The following is a 14,168-nucleotide window of genomic DNA, read 5'->3' as shown; positions in this document are numbered from 1 at the left end:
CTGTAGACCAAACCAGAGAACACAAAGTCATCTATAGGGGCTACATGACACACGCTGTAGACCAAACCAGAGAACACAAAGCCATCTATAGGGGCTACATGACACACGCTGTAGACCAAACCAGAGAACACAAAGCCATCTATAGGGGCTACATGACACACGCTGTAGACCAAACCAGAGAACACAAAGCCATCTATAGGGGCTACATGACACACGCTGTAGACCAAACCAGAGAACACAAAGCCATCTATAGGGGCTACATGACACACGCTGTAGACCAAACCAGAGAACACAAAGCCATCTATAGGGGCTACATGACACACGCTGTAGACCAAACCAGAGAACACAAAGCCATCTATAGGGGCTACATGACACACGCTGTAGACCAAACCAGAGAACACAAAGCCATCTATAGGGGCTACATGACACACGCTGTAGACCAAACCAGAGAACACAAAGCCATCTATAGGGGCTACATGACACACGCTGTAGACCAAACCAGAGAACACAAAGCCATCTATAGGGGCTACATGACACACGCTGTAGACCAAACCAGAGAACACAAAGCCATCTATAGGGGCTACATGACACACGCTGTAGACCAAACCAGAGAACACAAAGCCATCTATAGGGGCTACATGACACACGCTGTAGACCAAACCAGAGAACACAAAGCCATCTATAGGAGCTACATGACACACGCTGTAGACCAAACCAGAGAACACAAAGCCATCTATAGGGGCTACATGACACACGCTGTAGACCAAACCAGACAACACAAAGCCATCTATAGGGGCTACATGACACACGCTGTAGACCAAACCAGAGAACACAAAGCCATCTATAGGGGCTACATGACACACGCTGTAGACCAAACCAGAGAACACAAAGCCATCTATAGGGGCTACATGACACACGCTGTAGACCAAACCAGACAACACAAAGCCATCTATAGGGGCTACATGACACACGCTGTAGACCAAACCAGAGAACACAAAGCCATCTATAGGGGCTACATGACACACGCTGTAGACCAAACCAGAGAACACAAAGCCATCTATAGGGGCTACATGACACACGCTGTAGACCAAACCAGAGAACACAAAGCCATCTATAGGGGCTACATGACACACGCTGTAGACCAAACCAGACAACACAAAGCCATCTATAGGGGCTACATGACACACGCTGTAGACCAAACCAGAGAACACAAAGCCATCTATAGGGGCTACATGACACACGCTGTAGACCAAACCAGAGAACACAAAGAGATCTAAACTCTATAGTCATTCGTCAACTGTTTACCGGCTTTCCCCCGCTGCTACCGTTCTAACCAGTCGATCACCCCCTGGCTATCTTCGACTCAACAGTGACATTAGTGCTTCTGACGAAGCGGAGGCAGACAGATGGACGGAGTCGGAGACAGAACTTTCAGACGCTCCATGATTCCATGATGCAGGTGGTCCGGAGGGGGCAGGGATGGGCAGGAAAGGGGAATTGTCACAGTAGCGTTGGTGAATTATTTAAATGGTGAGAGTGTGGAGAAGTGAAATGCTGCATCTGTCACATATCCCTTTAAAGGCCCCTAACCAGATGTGTTTACCCACTACCCCGCCCCCGGTCCGCCCCCTCCCCAGACCGGCCACACCCCCGGCCTGCCCCCGGCCCGCCCCGTACTGCCCCAGCCTGCCCCCGGCCCGTACTGCCCCAGCCCCAGCCAGCCCCGTACTGCCCCGGCCCGCCCCGGCCCGTACTGCCCCGGCCCGCCCCGGCCTGAGTTTGATTCTTGCGATACATTCAGGACCAAATAGTTTTCCAACTGCTACTGTAATCGTATTTTTGTTGTTGTTGTTGATTGTTTTAGAGAGAACATCAGTATCAAGGGTTGTTGCTGAGGATTAAACCGATGACAGGAGAGAGGAACAGCCTCTGCTATATATTAGCTCTGCTGTGCCTGCCTGTTAATGGTCGGATTAAGGGTCAAATACACACACACACTTTATAGAACCACCTTCCCATGGACTACTTACTGTCCGACTTCATACAGAACCGGTGCAGCACACAGGAGATAATCGTTCTGCACAATGCTTGGCTTCCGATCTGGAAAAGAGAATTGAATGAGCCCCCTGTACACTACCTCTCACACAGACACACAAACACACACAGGCAGGCCCCATGACATTTGTCATCGGGCAAAAAGTGGATAAGAGGGGAAAATGAGAGGAGAGAGGGAAAGAGAGGGGTAGAGGAAAGGAGAGAGGAATAGAGAGGGGTAGAGAGGAGTATATAAGGGTAGAGAGGGAAAGAGAGTAGAGGGGAAAAGGAGAGAGGGGTAAAGAGGGGTATAGAGGAGATGAGAGGGGTAGAGAGGGGGAGAGGAGAGATGGGTAGAGGGGAAGAGGAGAGGAGAGGGGGTAGAGAAGGGTAGAGATGAGAGGGGTAGAGGGGGGGTGAGAGGAGTAGAGAGGGGAAGAGGAGAGAGGGGTAAAGAGGGGTATAGAGGAGATGACAGGGATAGAGAGGGGTAGAGGAGAGGAGAGAGGAGAAAAGAGGAGAAGTGATAGAGGTAGAGGGCAGAGAGCGAGGGAGAAGGGGAGAGGAGAGAGCGGTAGAGGGATAGAGAGGGATAGAGAAGGAATGAGAGAGGTGGAGAGGGGTAGAAAGGACATGAGAGGGGTAGAGAGGGGAAGAGGAGAGGAGAGGAGAGGAGAGAGGGGTAAAGAGGGGAATTATTAGAGGTAGAGGAGCAGAGAGAGAGGTAGAAGGGGAGAGGAGAAAGCGGTAGAGAGGGAGAAGGAAAAGGAGGAGTACCAGCCATCTAGATTAGGAGGAGTAGCAGCCATCTAGATTAGGAGGAGTAGCAGCCATCTAGATTAGGAGCAGTAGCAGCCATCTAGATTAGGAGGAGTAGCAGCCATCTAGATTAGGAGCAGTAGCAGCCATCTAGATTAGGAACAGTAGCAGCCATCTAGATTAGGAGGAGTAGCAGCCATCTAGATTAGGAGGAGTAGCAGCCATCTAGATTAGGAGGAGTAGCAGCCATCTAGATTAGGAGGAGTAGCAGCCATCTAGATTAGGAACAGTAGCAGCCATCTAGATTTGGAACAGTAGCAGCCATCTAGATTAGGAGGAGTAGCAGCCATCTAGATTAGGAGCAGTAGCAGCCATCTAGATTAGGAACAGTAGCAGCCATCTAGATTAGGAACAGTAGCAGCCATCTAGATTAGGAACAGTAGCAGCCATCTAGATTAGGAACAGTAGCAGCCATCTAGATTAGGAGGAGTAGCAGCCATCTAGATTAGGAGGAGTACCAGCCATCTAGATTAGGAACAGTAGCAGCCATCTAGATTAAGAACAGTAGCAGCCATCTAGATTAGGAACAGTAGCAGCCATCTAGATTAGGAACAGTAGCAGCCATCTAGATTAGGAACAGTACCAGCCATCTAGATTAGGAACAGTAGCAGCCATCTAGATTAGGAGGAGTACCAGCCATCTAGATTAGGAACAGTAGCAGCCATCTAGATTAGGAACAGTACCAGCCATCTAGATTAGGAACAGTAGCAGCCATCTAGATTAGGAGGAGTACCAGCCATCTAGATTAGGAACAGTAGCAGCCATCTAGATTAGGAGGAGTAGCAGCCATCTAGATTAGGAACAGTACCAGCCATCTAGATTAGGAACAGTAGCAGCCATCTAGATTAGGAGGAGTAGCAGCCATCTAGATTAGGAGGAGTAGCAGCCATCTAGATTAGGAACAGTAGCAGCCATCTAGATTAGGAACAGTAGCAGCCATCTAGATTAGGAACAGTAGCAGCCATCTAGATTAGGAACAGTAGCAGCCATCTAGATTAGGAGGAGTAGCAGCCATCTAGATTAGGAGGAGTAGCAGCCATCTAGATTAGGAACAGTAGCAGCCATCTAGATTAGGAGGAGTAGCAGCCATCTAGATTAGGAACAGTAGCAGCCATCTAGATTAGGAGGAGTATCAGCCATCTAGATTAGGAGGAGTATCAGCCATCTAGATTAGGAGGAGTATCAGCCATCTAGATTAGGAGGAGTATCAGCCATCTAGATTAAGAGGAGTAGCAGCCATCTAGATTAGGAACAGTAGCAGCCATCTAGATTAGGAACAGTACCAGCCATCTAGATTAGGAACAGTACCAGCCATCTAGATTAGGAGGAGTAGCAGCCATCTAGATTAGGAACAGTAGCAGCCATCTAGATTAGGAGCAGTAGCAGCCATCTTGATTAGGAGGAGTAGCAGCCATCTAGATTAGGAACAGTAGCAGCCATCTAGATTAGGAACAGTAGCAGCCATCTAGATTAGGAGCAGTAGCAGCCATCTAGATTAGGAGCAGTAGCAGCCATCTAGATTAGGAGGAGTAGCAGCCATCTAGATTAGGAACAGTAGCAGCCATCTAGATTAGGAACAGTAGCAGCCATCTAGATTAGGAGGAGTAGCAGCCATCTAGATTAGGAGCAGTAGCAGCCATCTAGATTAGGAGCAGTACCAGCCATCTAGATTAGGAACAGTAGCAGCAATCTAGATTAGGAACAGTAGCAGCCATCTAGATTAGGAACAGTAGCAGCCATCTAGATTAGGAACAGTAGCAGCCATCTAGATTAGGAGGAGTAGCAGCCATCTAGATTAGGAACAGTAGCAGCCATCTAGATTAGGAGGAGTAGCAGCCATCTAGATTAGGAGGAGTAGCAGCCATCTAGATTAGGAGCAGTAGCAGCCATCTAGATTAGGAACAGTACCAGCCATCTAGATTAGGAGCAGTAGCAGCCATCTAGATTAGGAGGAGTAGCAGCCATCTAGATTAGGAACAGTAGCAGCCATCTAGATTAGGAGGAGTAGCAGCCATCTAGATTAGGAACAGTAGCAGCCATCTAGATTAGGAACAGTAGCAGCCATCTAGATTAGGAACAGTACCAGCCATCTAGATTAGGAACATTACCAGCCATCTAGATTAGGAGCAGTAGCAGCCATCTAGATTAGGAGGAGTAGCAGCCATCTAGATTAGGAGCAGTAGCAGCCATCTAGATTAGGTTTGCTGACAGACTAAATGTGCTCTACGGACTGACACCTGCCACGCGTCCCTGTCCAGGGGAATGCTTTGTATGCAGATATAAAACACGTGAAGGCATCTAGTCTTTGAGTGGAATCACATTGTGGACAACCTGCTAGTCAAATCAGTAGCCATGTCACAACCACTGGCACAGACAGAACAGGCCTGCTAGGCACATCACTCTGGGATGAGAGAGATGTGTGTGTGTGTGTGTGTGTGTGTGTGTGTGTGTGTGTGTGTGTGTGTGTGTGTGTGTGTGTGTGTGTGTGTGTGTGTGTGTGTGTGTGTGTGTGTGTGTGTGTGTGTGTGTGTGTGCGTGCGTGCGTGCGTGCGTGCGTGCGTGCGTGCGTGTGTGTGTGTGTGTGTTTACTTACTGTAGATCTGCTGGCCCACCATGAAGCTACAGACGACCCCGTCGTTGCCTCGTCCCACCGAGAAGCCGTTCCCTCGAAGCACGATGTCAAACGACTCTGTGTTATGTAAACAACATAGAGGAGATAGTGGGGAGAGGGAACTCGGGACGAAACACACACACACACACACACACACACACACACACACACACACACACACACACACACACACAGGCACAAACACAGACAGACACACACACTAGACAACACTAAGGACACACACACTAGACAACACTAAGGACACACACACTAGACAACACTAAGGACACACACACTAGACAACACTAAGGACACACACACTGAATAACACTAAGGACACACACACTAGACAACACTAAGGACACACACACTAGACAACACTAAGGACACACACACTAGACAACACTAAGGACACACACACTAGACAACACTAAGGACACACACACACAGGGCGGCAGTCTTTAAGACCAGCAATGGAACATAAATACAGGCCCTGAGCTGGGAGTGCCCACAAACAACAACAACACATTCCCATAAACAACAACAACACATTCCCACAAACAACAACAACACATTCCCATAAACAACAACAACACATTCCCACAAACAACAACAACACATTCCCACAAACAACAACAACACATTCCCATAAACAACAACAACACATTCCCACAAACAACAACAACACATTCCCACAAACAACAACAACAACAACACATTCCCACAAACAACAACAACAACACATTCCCACAAACAACAACAACACATTCCCACAAACAACAACAACACATTCCCACAAACAACAACAACACATTCCCACAAACAATAACAACACTTACGGTTCACACAGACACTGGACGGCTCCACTGTCAGGATCTCTGTACAGGACTGCTTTAATATCTGCAGAACGGAACGGATACGATGACATTAGTCGAAAACTTTAGAGAGTTCAGAAGACTGGGGAAGAGATGGGAGCAAGAGGGAGAGGAGTGGGGGGGATAGACGAGGAGGAATGGGAGAGACAGACGAGTGGAGGAGAGAGAGGGAGCTACGGGAGGGAGGAGTAGAGGAGAGAGGGGAGAAAGAAGGAGCTACGGGAGGGAGGCTTAGGGGTGAGAGGGGATAGAGAGGGAGCTACGGGAGGGAGGAGTAGGGGAGAGAGGGGATAGAGAGCGACCTACGGGAGGGAGGAGTAGGGGAGAGAGGGGATAGAGAGGGAGCTACGAGAGGGAGGAGTAGGGGAGAGAGGGGATAGAGAGGGAGCTACGGGAGGGAGGAGTAGGGGAGAGAGGGGAGAGAGAGGGAGCTACGGGAGGGAGGAGTAGGGGAGAGAGGGGGAGCTACGGGAGGGAGGAGTAGGGGAGAGAGGGGAGAGAGAGGGAGCTACGGGAGGGTGAGTAGGGGAGAGAGAGGGAGCTACGGGAGGGAGGAGTAGTGGAGAGAGGGGAGAGAGAGGGAGCTACGGGAGGGTGAGTAGGGGAGAGAGAGGGAGCTACGGGAGGGTGAGTAGGGGAGAGAGAGGGAGCTACGGGAGGGAGGAGTAGGGGAGAGAGGGGAGTGAGAGGGAGCTACGGGAGGGAGGAGTAGGGGAGAGAGGGGAGTGAGAGGGAGCTACGGGAGGGAGGCTTAGGGGTGAGAGGGGATAGAGAGGGAGCTACGGGAGGGAGGAGTAGGGGAGAGAGGGGATAGAGAGCGACCTACGGGAGGGAGGAGTAGGGGAGAGAGGGGATAGAGAGGGAGCTACGAGAGGGAGGAGTAGGGGAGAGAGGGGATAGAGAGGGAGCTACGGGAGGGAGGAGTAGGGGAGAGAGGGGAGAGAGAGGGAGCTACGGGAGGGAGGAGTAGGGGAGAGAGGGGGAGCTACGGGAGGGAGGAGTAGGGGAGAGAGGGGAGAGAGAGGGAGCTACGGGAGGGTGAGTAGGGGAGAGAGAGGGAGCTACGGGAGGGAGGAGTAGTGGAGAGAGGGGAGAGAGAGGGAGCTACGGGAGGGTGAGTAGGGGAGAGAGAGGGAGCTACGGGAGGGTGAGTAGGGGAGAGAGAGGGAGCTACGGGAGGGAGGAGTAGGGGAGAGAGGGGAGTGAGAGGGAGCTACGGGAGGGAGGAGTAGGGGAGAGAGGGGAGTGAGAGGGAGCTACGGGAGGGAGGAGTAGGGGAGAGAGGGGAGAGAGAGGGAGCTATGTGGGGGAGAGATGGGGAGAGAGAGGGGAGAGAGAGGGAGCTATGTGGGGGAGATGGGGGAGCTAATTCATCATTTATGGATAAATTATGCAGGACTATTACATTCCTCCGTTCTATTAAAAACCCAAAGCCGAATTCTATGTGAACCCACTGTCATACAGCTGGCATTATCATATCAAAGGCCTCCTATGTGAACCCACTGTCATACAGCTGGCATTATCATATCAAAAGGTCTTCTATGTGAACCCACTGTCATACAGCTGGCATTATCATATCAAAAGGTCTTCTATGTGAACCCACTGTCATACAGCTGGCATTATCATATCAAAAGGTCTTCTATGTGAACCCACTGTCATACAGCTGGCATTATCATATCAAAAGGTCTTCTATGTGAACCCACTGTCATACAGCTGGCATTATCATATCAAAAGGTGTTCTATGTGAACCCACTGTCAGACAGCTGGCATTATCATATCAAAAGGTCTTCTATGTGAACCCACTGTCATACAGCTGGCATTATCATATCAAAAGGCCTCCTATGTGAACCCACTGTCATACAGCTGGCATTATCATATCAAAATACCTTCTATGTGAACCCACTGTCATACAGCTGGCATTATCATATCAAAATACCTTCTATGTGAACCCACTGTCATACAGCCTATCTCATATTATACCTATAAATCAACAAAGGATAAACTATGCAACTCCATCATACACCATGGTTAAAAATGTGCATATTAACTGAAAATATATAGCACTTGGACACTTCCCGGACGTCACCGCAAAAAAAGTTGAATCCGAAGTGGAGAGAGCATTTACTAGGTCTATCGATACAACAATTGATTTTATCGTGTTACTTTTTGATTTTATCATTTTCTTTTAACTTTACTTTATTTAGTAAATATTCTTAACTTCTTAACTTTATTTCTTGAATTGTATTGTTGGTTAAGGGCTTGAAACTAAGCATTTCACGGTCTAAACCTTTTGTATTCGGCGCATGTGACAAATAAAATTGGATTTGATTTGATTTGAAATAGATTTAAGAAAATATTTACTAAATAAACTAAAGCAAAAAATAAAAAGGAACAAAATAAAATAACATAACAATAACAAGGCTATATACAGGGGGTATCGGAACCGAGTCAGTGTGTGGGGGTACAGGTTAGTCGAGGTAATTTGTACATGTAGTTAGGGGTAAAGTGACTATGCATAGATAATAAACAGTGAGTAGCAGCAGTGTAAAAAACAAATGAGGGGGGGTGTCAATGTAAACAATCCAGTGGCCATTTGATTAAATGTTCAGCAGTCTTATGGCTTGGAGGTAGAAGCTGTTAAGGAGCCTTTTGGTCCCAGACATGGTGCATCGGTAACGCTTGCCGTGCGGTAGCAGAGAGAACAGTCTATGACTTGGGTGTCTGGAGTCTTTGACCATTTTTGGGGCCTTCCACTGCTACATGCTAAACATGAAGCACAGTCTGCTTCCTGCATAACAGGATATGACCACAACAGTGTTGCATCATATCCTTCATATCCTTAATTAGAATATGAAGTCACTAATAGTCGGCATTCAAAACAAATATAAATTGTTCTCACTTCAGGCAAATGTTCCTGTAACACTTCCTGTAACACTTCCTGTAACACTTGTAACACTTCCTGTAACACATGAAGTCACTGCAGACGCTGAGAGTGGGCCCAGAAAGTTGAAAGCTCCACAGATGATTTCAAATCGTAGAAATCCAAGTGACGACTGACGAGGCCAACGAGTCCAGCAGCATCCAAGTTTACTAATCACTGAAGAATGCTCTGTTTCTCTCTCTCTCTCTCTCTGTGTGTGTTTCCTCTGGAACACAAACAGTAATTCAGCTGGTCAAAACTGTGCAGCTTTGGAGCTTTGCAGCAATTAGGGGTTGTGTGAGAATGTGTTTTTTCGATTTTGGTCAAACCCTATAGTTCAGTTAGTAATGTAACTAAATGTTGTAGTAGCTTGGTGGTAGTTGAACAAAATTATAATTAAGGTAGCGTTTCCAGTAGTTAATACCAGCTGAACTACTGTTTTAATATGTAGCGGTGTAGCTAACTACTGGAACTACACACTACTCTCTTTGCAAAAATAACTCTCTTTGCAAAAATAAAATATGGGTGTAGTAGACCAGAACTATCTTTCAATTTGGGAATCAGACATGCCTAATTCTCAGTTGAACTTCGTTTTATTTGTTTTTAAGTAGGCTAAATTACACATTCTGTTAACATATGACCCCAAAGTGACATGTTCTTGCAAGTTGTAGTGTATGACTTCAGATTTACATATGATACTTTTTCATGAAGTAGTTTGGATGTAGTTTGGACTTTTTAAAAAGTAACTTTAGTAAAAAAATCTATTTTTCTTAAAAAGGTAGATTTAGTGTAACTTATTCCGGTGTGAAGTAATTGGTAGCTTGGTAAACGATATTTTCAGAGTAGCTTCCCCAACACTGCCAATGACTAACTGTCAGCGCTGTTCTCCTGCGGTTCTGTTACTGTATGTGGTAAAACACAGCCTTTCCTGCCTACATGTTGAAACAGAGTTATTTCAATTGGCTCTTGATGTACCTACTCTCTTTCCATCTACCTACTCTCTTTCCATCTACCTACTCTCTTTCCATCTACCTATTCTCTTTCCATCTACCTATTCTCTTTCCATCTACCTACTCTCTTTCCATCTACCTACTCTCTTTCCATCTACCTACTCTCTTTCCATCTACCTACTCTCTTTCCATCTACCTACTCTCTTTCCATCTACCTACTCTCTTTCCATCTACCTACTCTCTTTCCATCTACCTATTCTCTTTCCATCTACCTACTCTCTTTCCATCTACCTACTCTCTTTCCATCTACCTACTCTCTTTCCATCTACTTATTCTCTTTCCATCTACCTACTCTCTTTCCATCTACCTACTCTCTTTCCATCTACCTATTCTCTTTCCATCTACCTACTCTCTTTCCATCTACTTATTCTCTTTCCATCTACCTACTCTCTTTCCATCTACCTACTCTCTTTCCATCTACTTATTCTCTTTCCATCTACCTACTCTCTTTCCATCTACCTACTCTCTTTCCATCTACCTACTCTCTTTCCATCTACCTATTCTCTTTCCATCTACCTACTCTCTTTCCATCTACCTACTCTCTTTCCATCTACCTATTCTCTTTCCATCTACCTACTCTCTTTCCATCTACTTATTCTCTTTCCATCTACCTACTCTCTTTCCATCTACTTACTCTCTTTCCATCTACCTACTCTCTTTCCATCTACCTACTCTCTTTCCATCTACCTATTCTCTTTCCATCTACCTACTCTCTTTCCATCTACCTAAATGGGAGTCTGTGTATTTACAATGACAGCCTAGGAACAGTGGGGTTACCTGCCTTGTTGAAGGGCAGAACAACAGATTTGTACCTTGTCAGCTCTGGGATTTGATCTAGCAATCTTTTGGTTACAGGCCCAAACACTCTCACCACTAAGCTACCTACAAGCCCCAAACAAAAGGTATTTTTTTCCCACAAGAAGGTTGCACTGATGTACCTTGAAATCTCATCCCCTACTGCACAGTTATTTACAGTAAAACAGTGAATAAATGAACATGTCTTACTGAATTGACAATGCCTTTGAGTGCATGGAAACCATCTTTAACAGGGAACACTTGATCTTTGGTGTCAGCCACCTCGGCTAGCTGTTGCTCGTCAAAGTCCTTGATACCAACACAGTACACCCGAGCACCGTAGTACCTTGCATCGTTGGCCTGCATTAGAGAAGAAGAAAAAAACGGAATAACTTTAACTTTAAACAAACAAGTAACTCTCTGCATTTGACATTAAAGGCCAGAATTCTTGGACCCAGATTAAGCCTAATCATTAAAAAAATATATATTTAATGGAAATTCTCCAATGAGCTTTTTAGTGTAAGACTAGGCATTATCTGTGTATTAGAAAACCATCCGTTCAACTTGTAAACATGAATAATTAAGTTTGGATTTTTTTTTAAATCATGCTGACCGCTTCAACTGTTAGTTCATGTACATAGACCTCCAGCTTTCCGTCCGTCAAAGCCACAATGATGCTGGAGGACTTGGTCGCTTGGGCTTTGATTTGAAGGTTTGCCTTTTCGGTTCAAACACAAGAGGTGGGAATGGAGGAATAAACAGAGATATGAGCTTTATTAGTGAATAACAATATACAGTGGGAGGGCTGGTGTCAGTTCCATTAGGCCGACTGTTCAGTCAACTCAGGCAGGAGGTAAACGGAAATTACAACTCCAATTACAATTTTGCTTCATGCTTTCCAATTAGGAAAATTGGAATTGGAATGACATTTTTCAGTTTACTTCCTGGCTGAGTTGACTATAATTGAAATGCCAGTGACCCCAACCCAATACACCTGATACGTCTACAGACGGAGAAGAAATTCAAAGCTAACTGTTATAGAGGAGTCAGAATGTATTAGTTAGGTCACCTGGAGCATTTCCAGCACGGAAGGCTTTTGAATTGCTCCCTATCTAAACCGTGTTTAGTGCCAACACAGCAAAGCCTAGCTATTATGCTAACACAGATAGGGTCTATGGCAGACTGACAAGGCTAGCATAGACAGGATCAATGGCAGACTGACAAGGCTAGCACAGATAGGGTCAATGACAGACTGACAAGGCTAGCACAGATAGGGTCAATGACAGACTGACAAGGCTAGCACAGATAGGGTCAATGGCAGACTGACAAGGCTAGCATAGACAGGATCAATGGCAGACTGACAAGGCTAGCACAGATAGGGTCAATGACAGACTGACAAGGCTAGCACAGACAGGGTCAATGGCAGACTGACAATGCTAGCACAGACAGGGTCAATGGCAGACTGACAATGCTAGCACAGACAGGGTCAATGGCAGACTGACAATGCTAGCACAGACAGGGTCAATGGCAGACTGACAAATCTAGCACAGACAGGGTCAATGGCAGACTGACAAGGCTAACACAGACAGGGTCAATGGCAGACTGACAAGGCTAACACAGACAGGGTCAATGGCAGACTGACAAGGCTAACACAGATAGGGTCAATGGCAGACTGACAAGGCTAACACAGATAGGGTCAATGGCAGAATGACAAGGCTAACACAGACAGGGTCAATGGCAGACTGACAAGGCTAACACAGACAGGGTCAATGGCAGACTGACAAGGCTAACACAGACAGGGTCAAATGCAGACTGACAAGGCTAGCACAGACAGGCTCAATGGCAGACTGACAAGGCTAACACAGACAGGGTCAATGGCAGACTGACAAGGCTAACACAGACAGGGTCAATGGCAGACTGACAAGGCTAACACAGACAGGGTCAATGGCAGACTGACAAGGCTAACACAGACATGGTCAATGGCAGACTGACAAGGTTAACACAGACAGGGTCAATGGCAGACTGACAAGGCTAACACAGACAGGGTCAATGGCAGACTGACAAGGCTAACACAGACAGGGTCAATGGCAGACTGACAAGGCTAACACAGACATGGTCAATGGCAGACTGACAAGGTTAACACAGTATCTTACTGTAATGATTATAACGTGGGGAATATTTTGTACAGTACTGAAGGCTTCTCTAGTGAGGTGAAGTCATTTTCAGACATGGTCAGGCCATTAGTATAGTGGTTTCGACTAGGTTTAGGGTAAGGTTTAGGATTAGGTTTAGGTTTAGGGTTAGGTTTAGGGTAAGGTTTAGGGTAAGGTTTATCGTAAGGTTAAGGATTAGGTTTAGGATTAGGTTTAGGGTAAGGTTTAGGATTCGGTTTAGGGTTAGGTTTAGGGTAAGGTTTAGAGAAAGGTTTAGAGTAAGGTTTAGGATTAGGTTTAGGGTTAGATTTAGGGTAAGGTTTAGGGTAAGGTTTAGAGTAAGGTTTAGAGTAAGGTTTAGAGTAAGGTTTAGGATTAGGTTTAGGGTTAGGTTTAGGGTTAGGTTTAGGGTAAGGTTTAGGGTTAGGATTAGGTTTAGGGTTAGGTTTAGGGTAAGGTTTAGGGTTAGTGGATAGTTGAACATCTGTAAAGTATATATTGGGGACTATCCAATTAACGTGTTACTCATACTGCACCTCTTTAATCCCTTCATGCATGTAGGTTTCCCCTGCTGGCTTCACCTCTCTCAGTGCCTCCAAGCCTTTCTGGATTTCATACCTTCAAACAGAAAGACATCAACTCACCATCCAACATTTTCTAGTTGGTGTTTTTGCCAGTGGATACATATAAAAATTGCCATAGTGGGCATTTTTTGTTCATGTTATAACTGTTATAAGCATGTAATATGAACGCTTATAATGTGTTATTACAAGGCTTATAATATTTTATGTCATTCTCAATAGAAGGAATACCACACCTGTCTCCAGTGAGAGGTAACATCACTTTGGCTGAAGATGAGAACACTATAAAGGAAACCCTCATGCTGGGGCTGGAATGAAACAAAACAGTAGAATATCAGGTTAATATACAGTAGAATATATATCAGGTTAA

At 46.0% G+C, this 14,168-nt stretch overlaps 1 protein-coding gene across 1 annotated transcript in view; it reads right to left on the bottom strand.

Moving 5' to 3' along the window:
- Window positions 1-14,168, bottom strand: part of LOC129852745 (anthrax toxin receptor 2-like) — a 112,436-nt gene that overhangs the window by 80,922 nt on the left and 17,346 nt on the right. The window contains exons 3-9 of the mRNA XM_055918405.1: window positions 14,035-14,106; window positions 13,754-13,835; window positions 11,678-11,782; window positions 11,275-11,424; window positions 6,304-6,364; window positions 5,447-5,542; window positions 2,031-2,100 (exon numbers count right to left, since the gene is read on the bottom strand). Coding sequence (XP_055774380.1) covers window positions 2,031-2,100; window positions 5,447-5,542; window positions 6,304-6,364; window positions 11,275-11,424; window positions 11,678-11,782; window positions 13,754-13,835; window positions 14,035-14,106 — 636 coding nt within the window. The remainder of the gene's footprint in view (window positions 1-2,030; window positions 2,101-5,446; window positions 5,543-6,303; window positions 6,365-11,274; window positions 11,425-11,677; window positions 11,783-13,753; window positions 13,836-14,034; window positions 14,107-14,168) is intronic.

The sequence above is a fragment of the Salvelinus fontinalis genome, chromosome 4 (assembly GCF_029448725.1).
Source record: "Salvelinus fontinalis isolate EN_2023a chromosome 4, ASM2944872v1, whole genome shotgun sequence".
Taxonomy (NCBI): Eukaryota; Metazoa; Chordata; class Actinopteri; order Salmoniformes; family Salmonidae; genus Salvelinus; species Salvelinus fontinalis.
The sequence above is the reverse complement of the archived record's forward strand: the minus strand, read 5'-3'. Positions and strand labels throughout refer to the sequence as shown.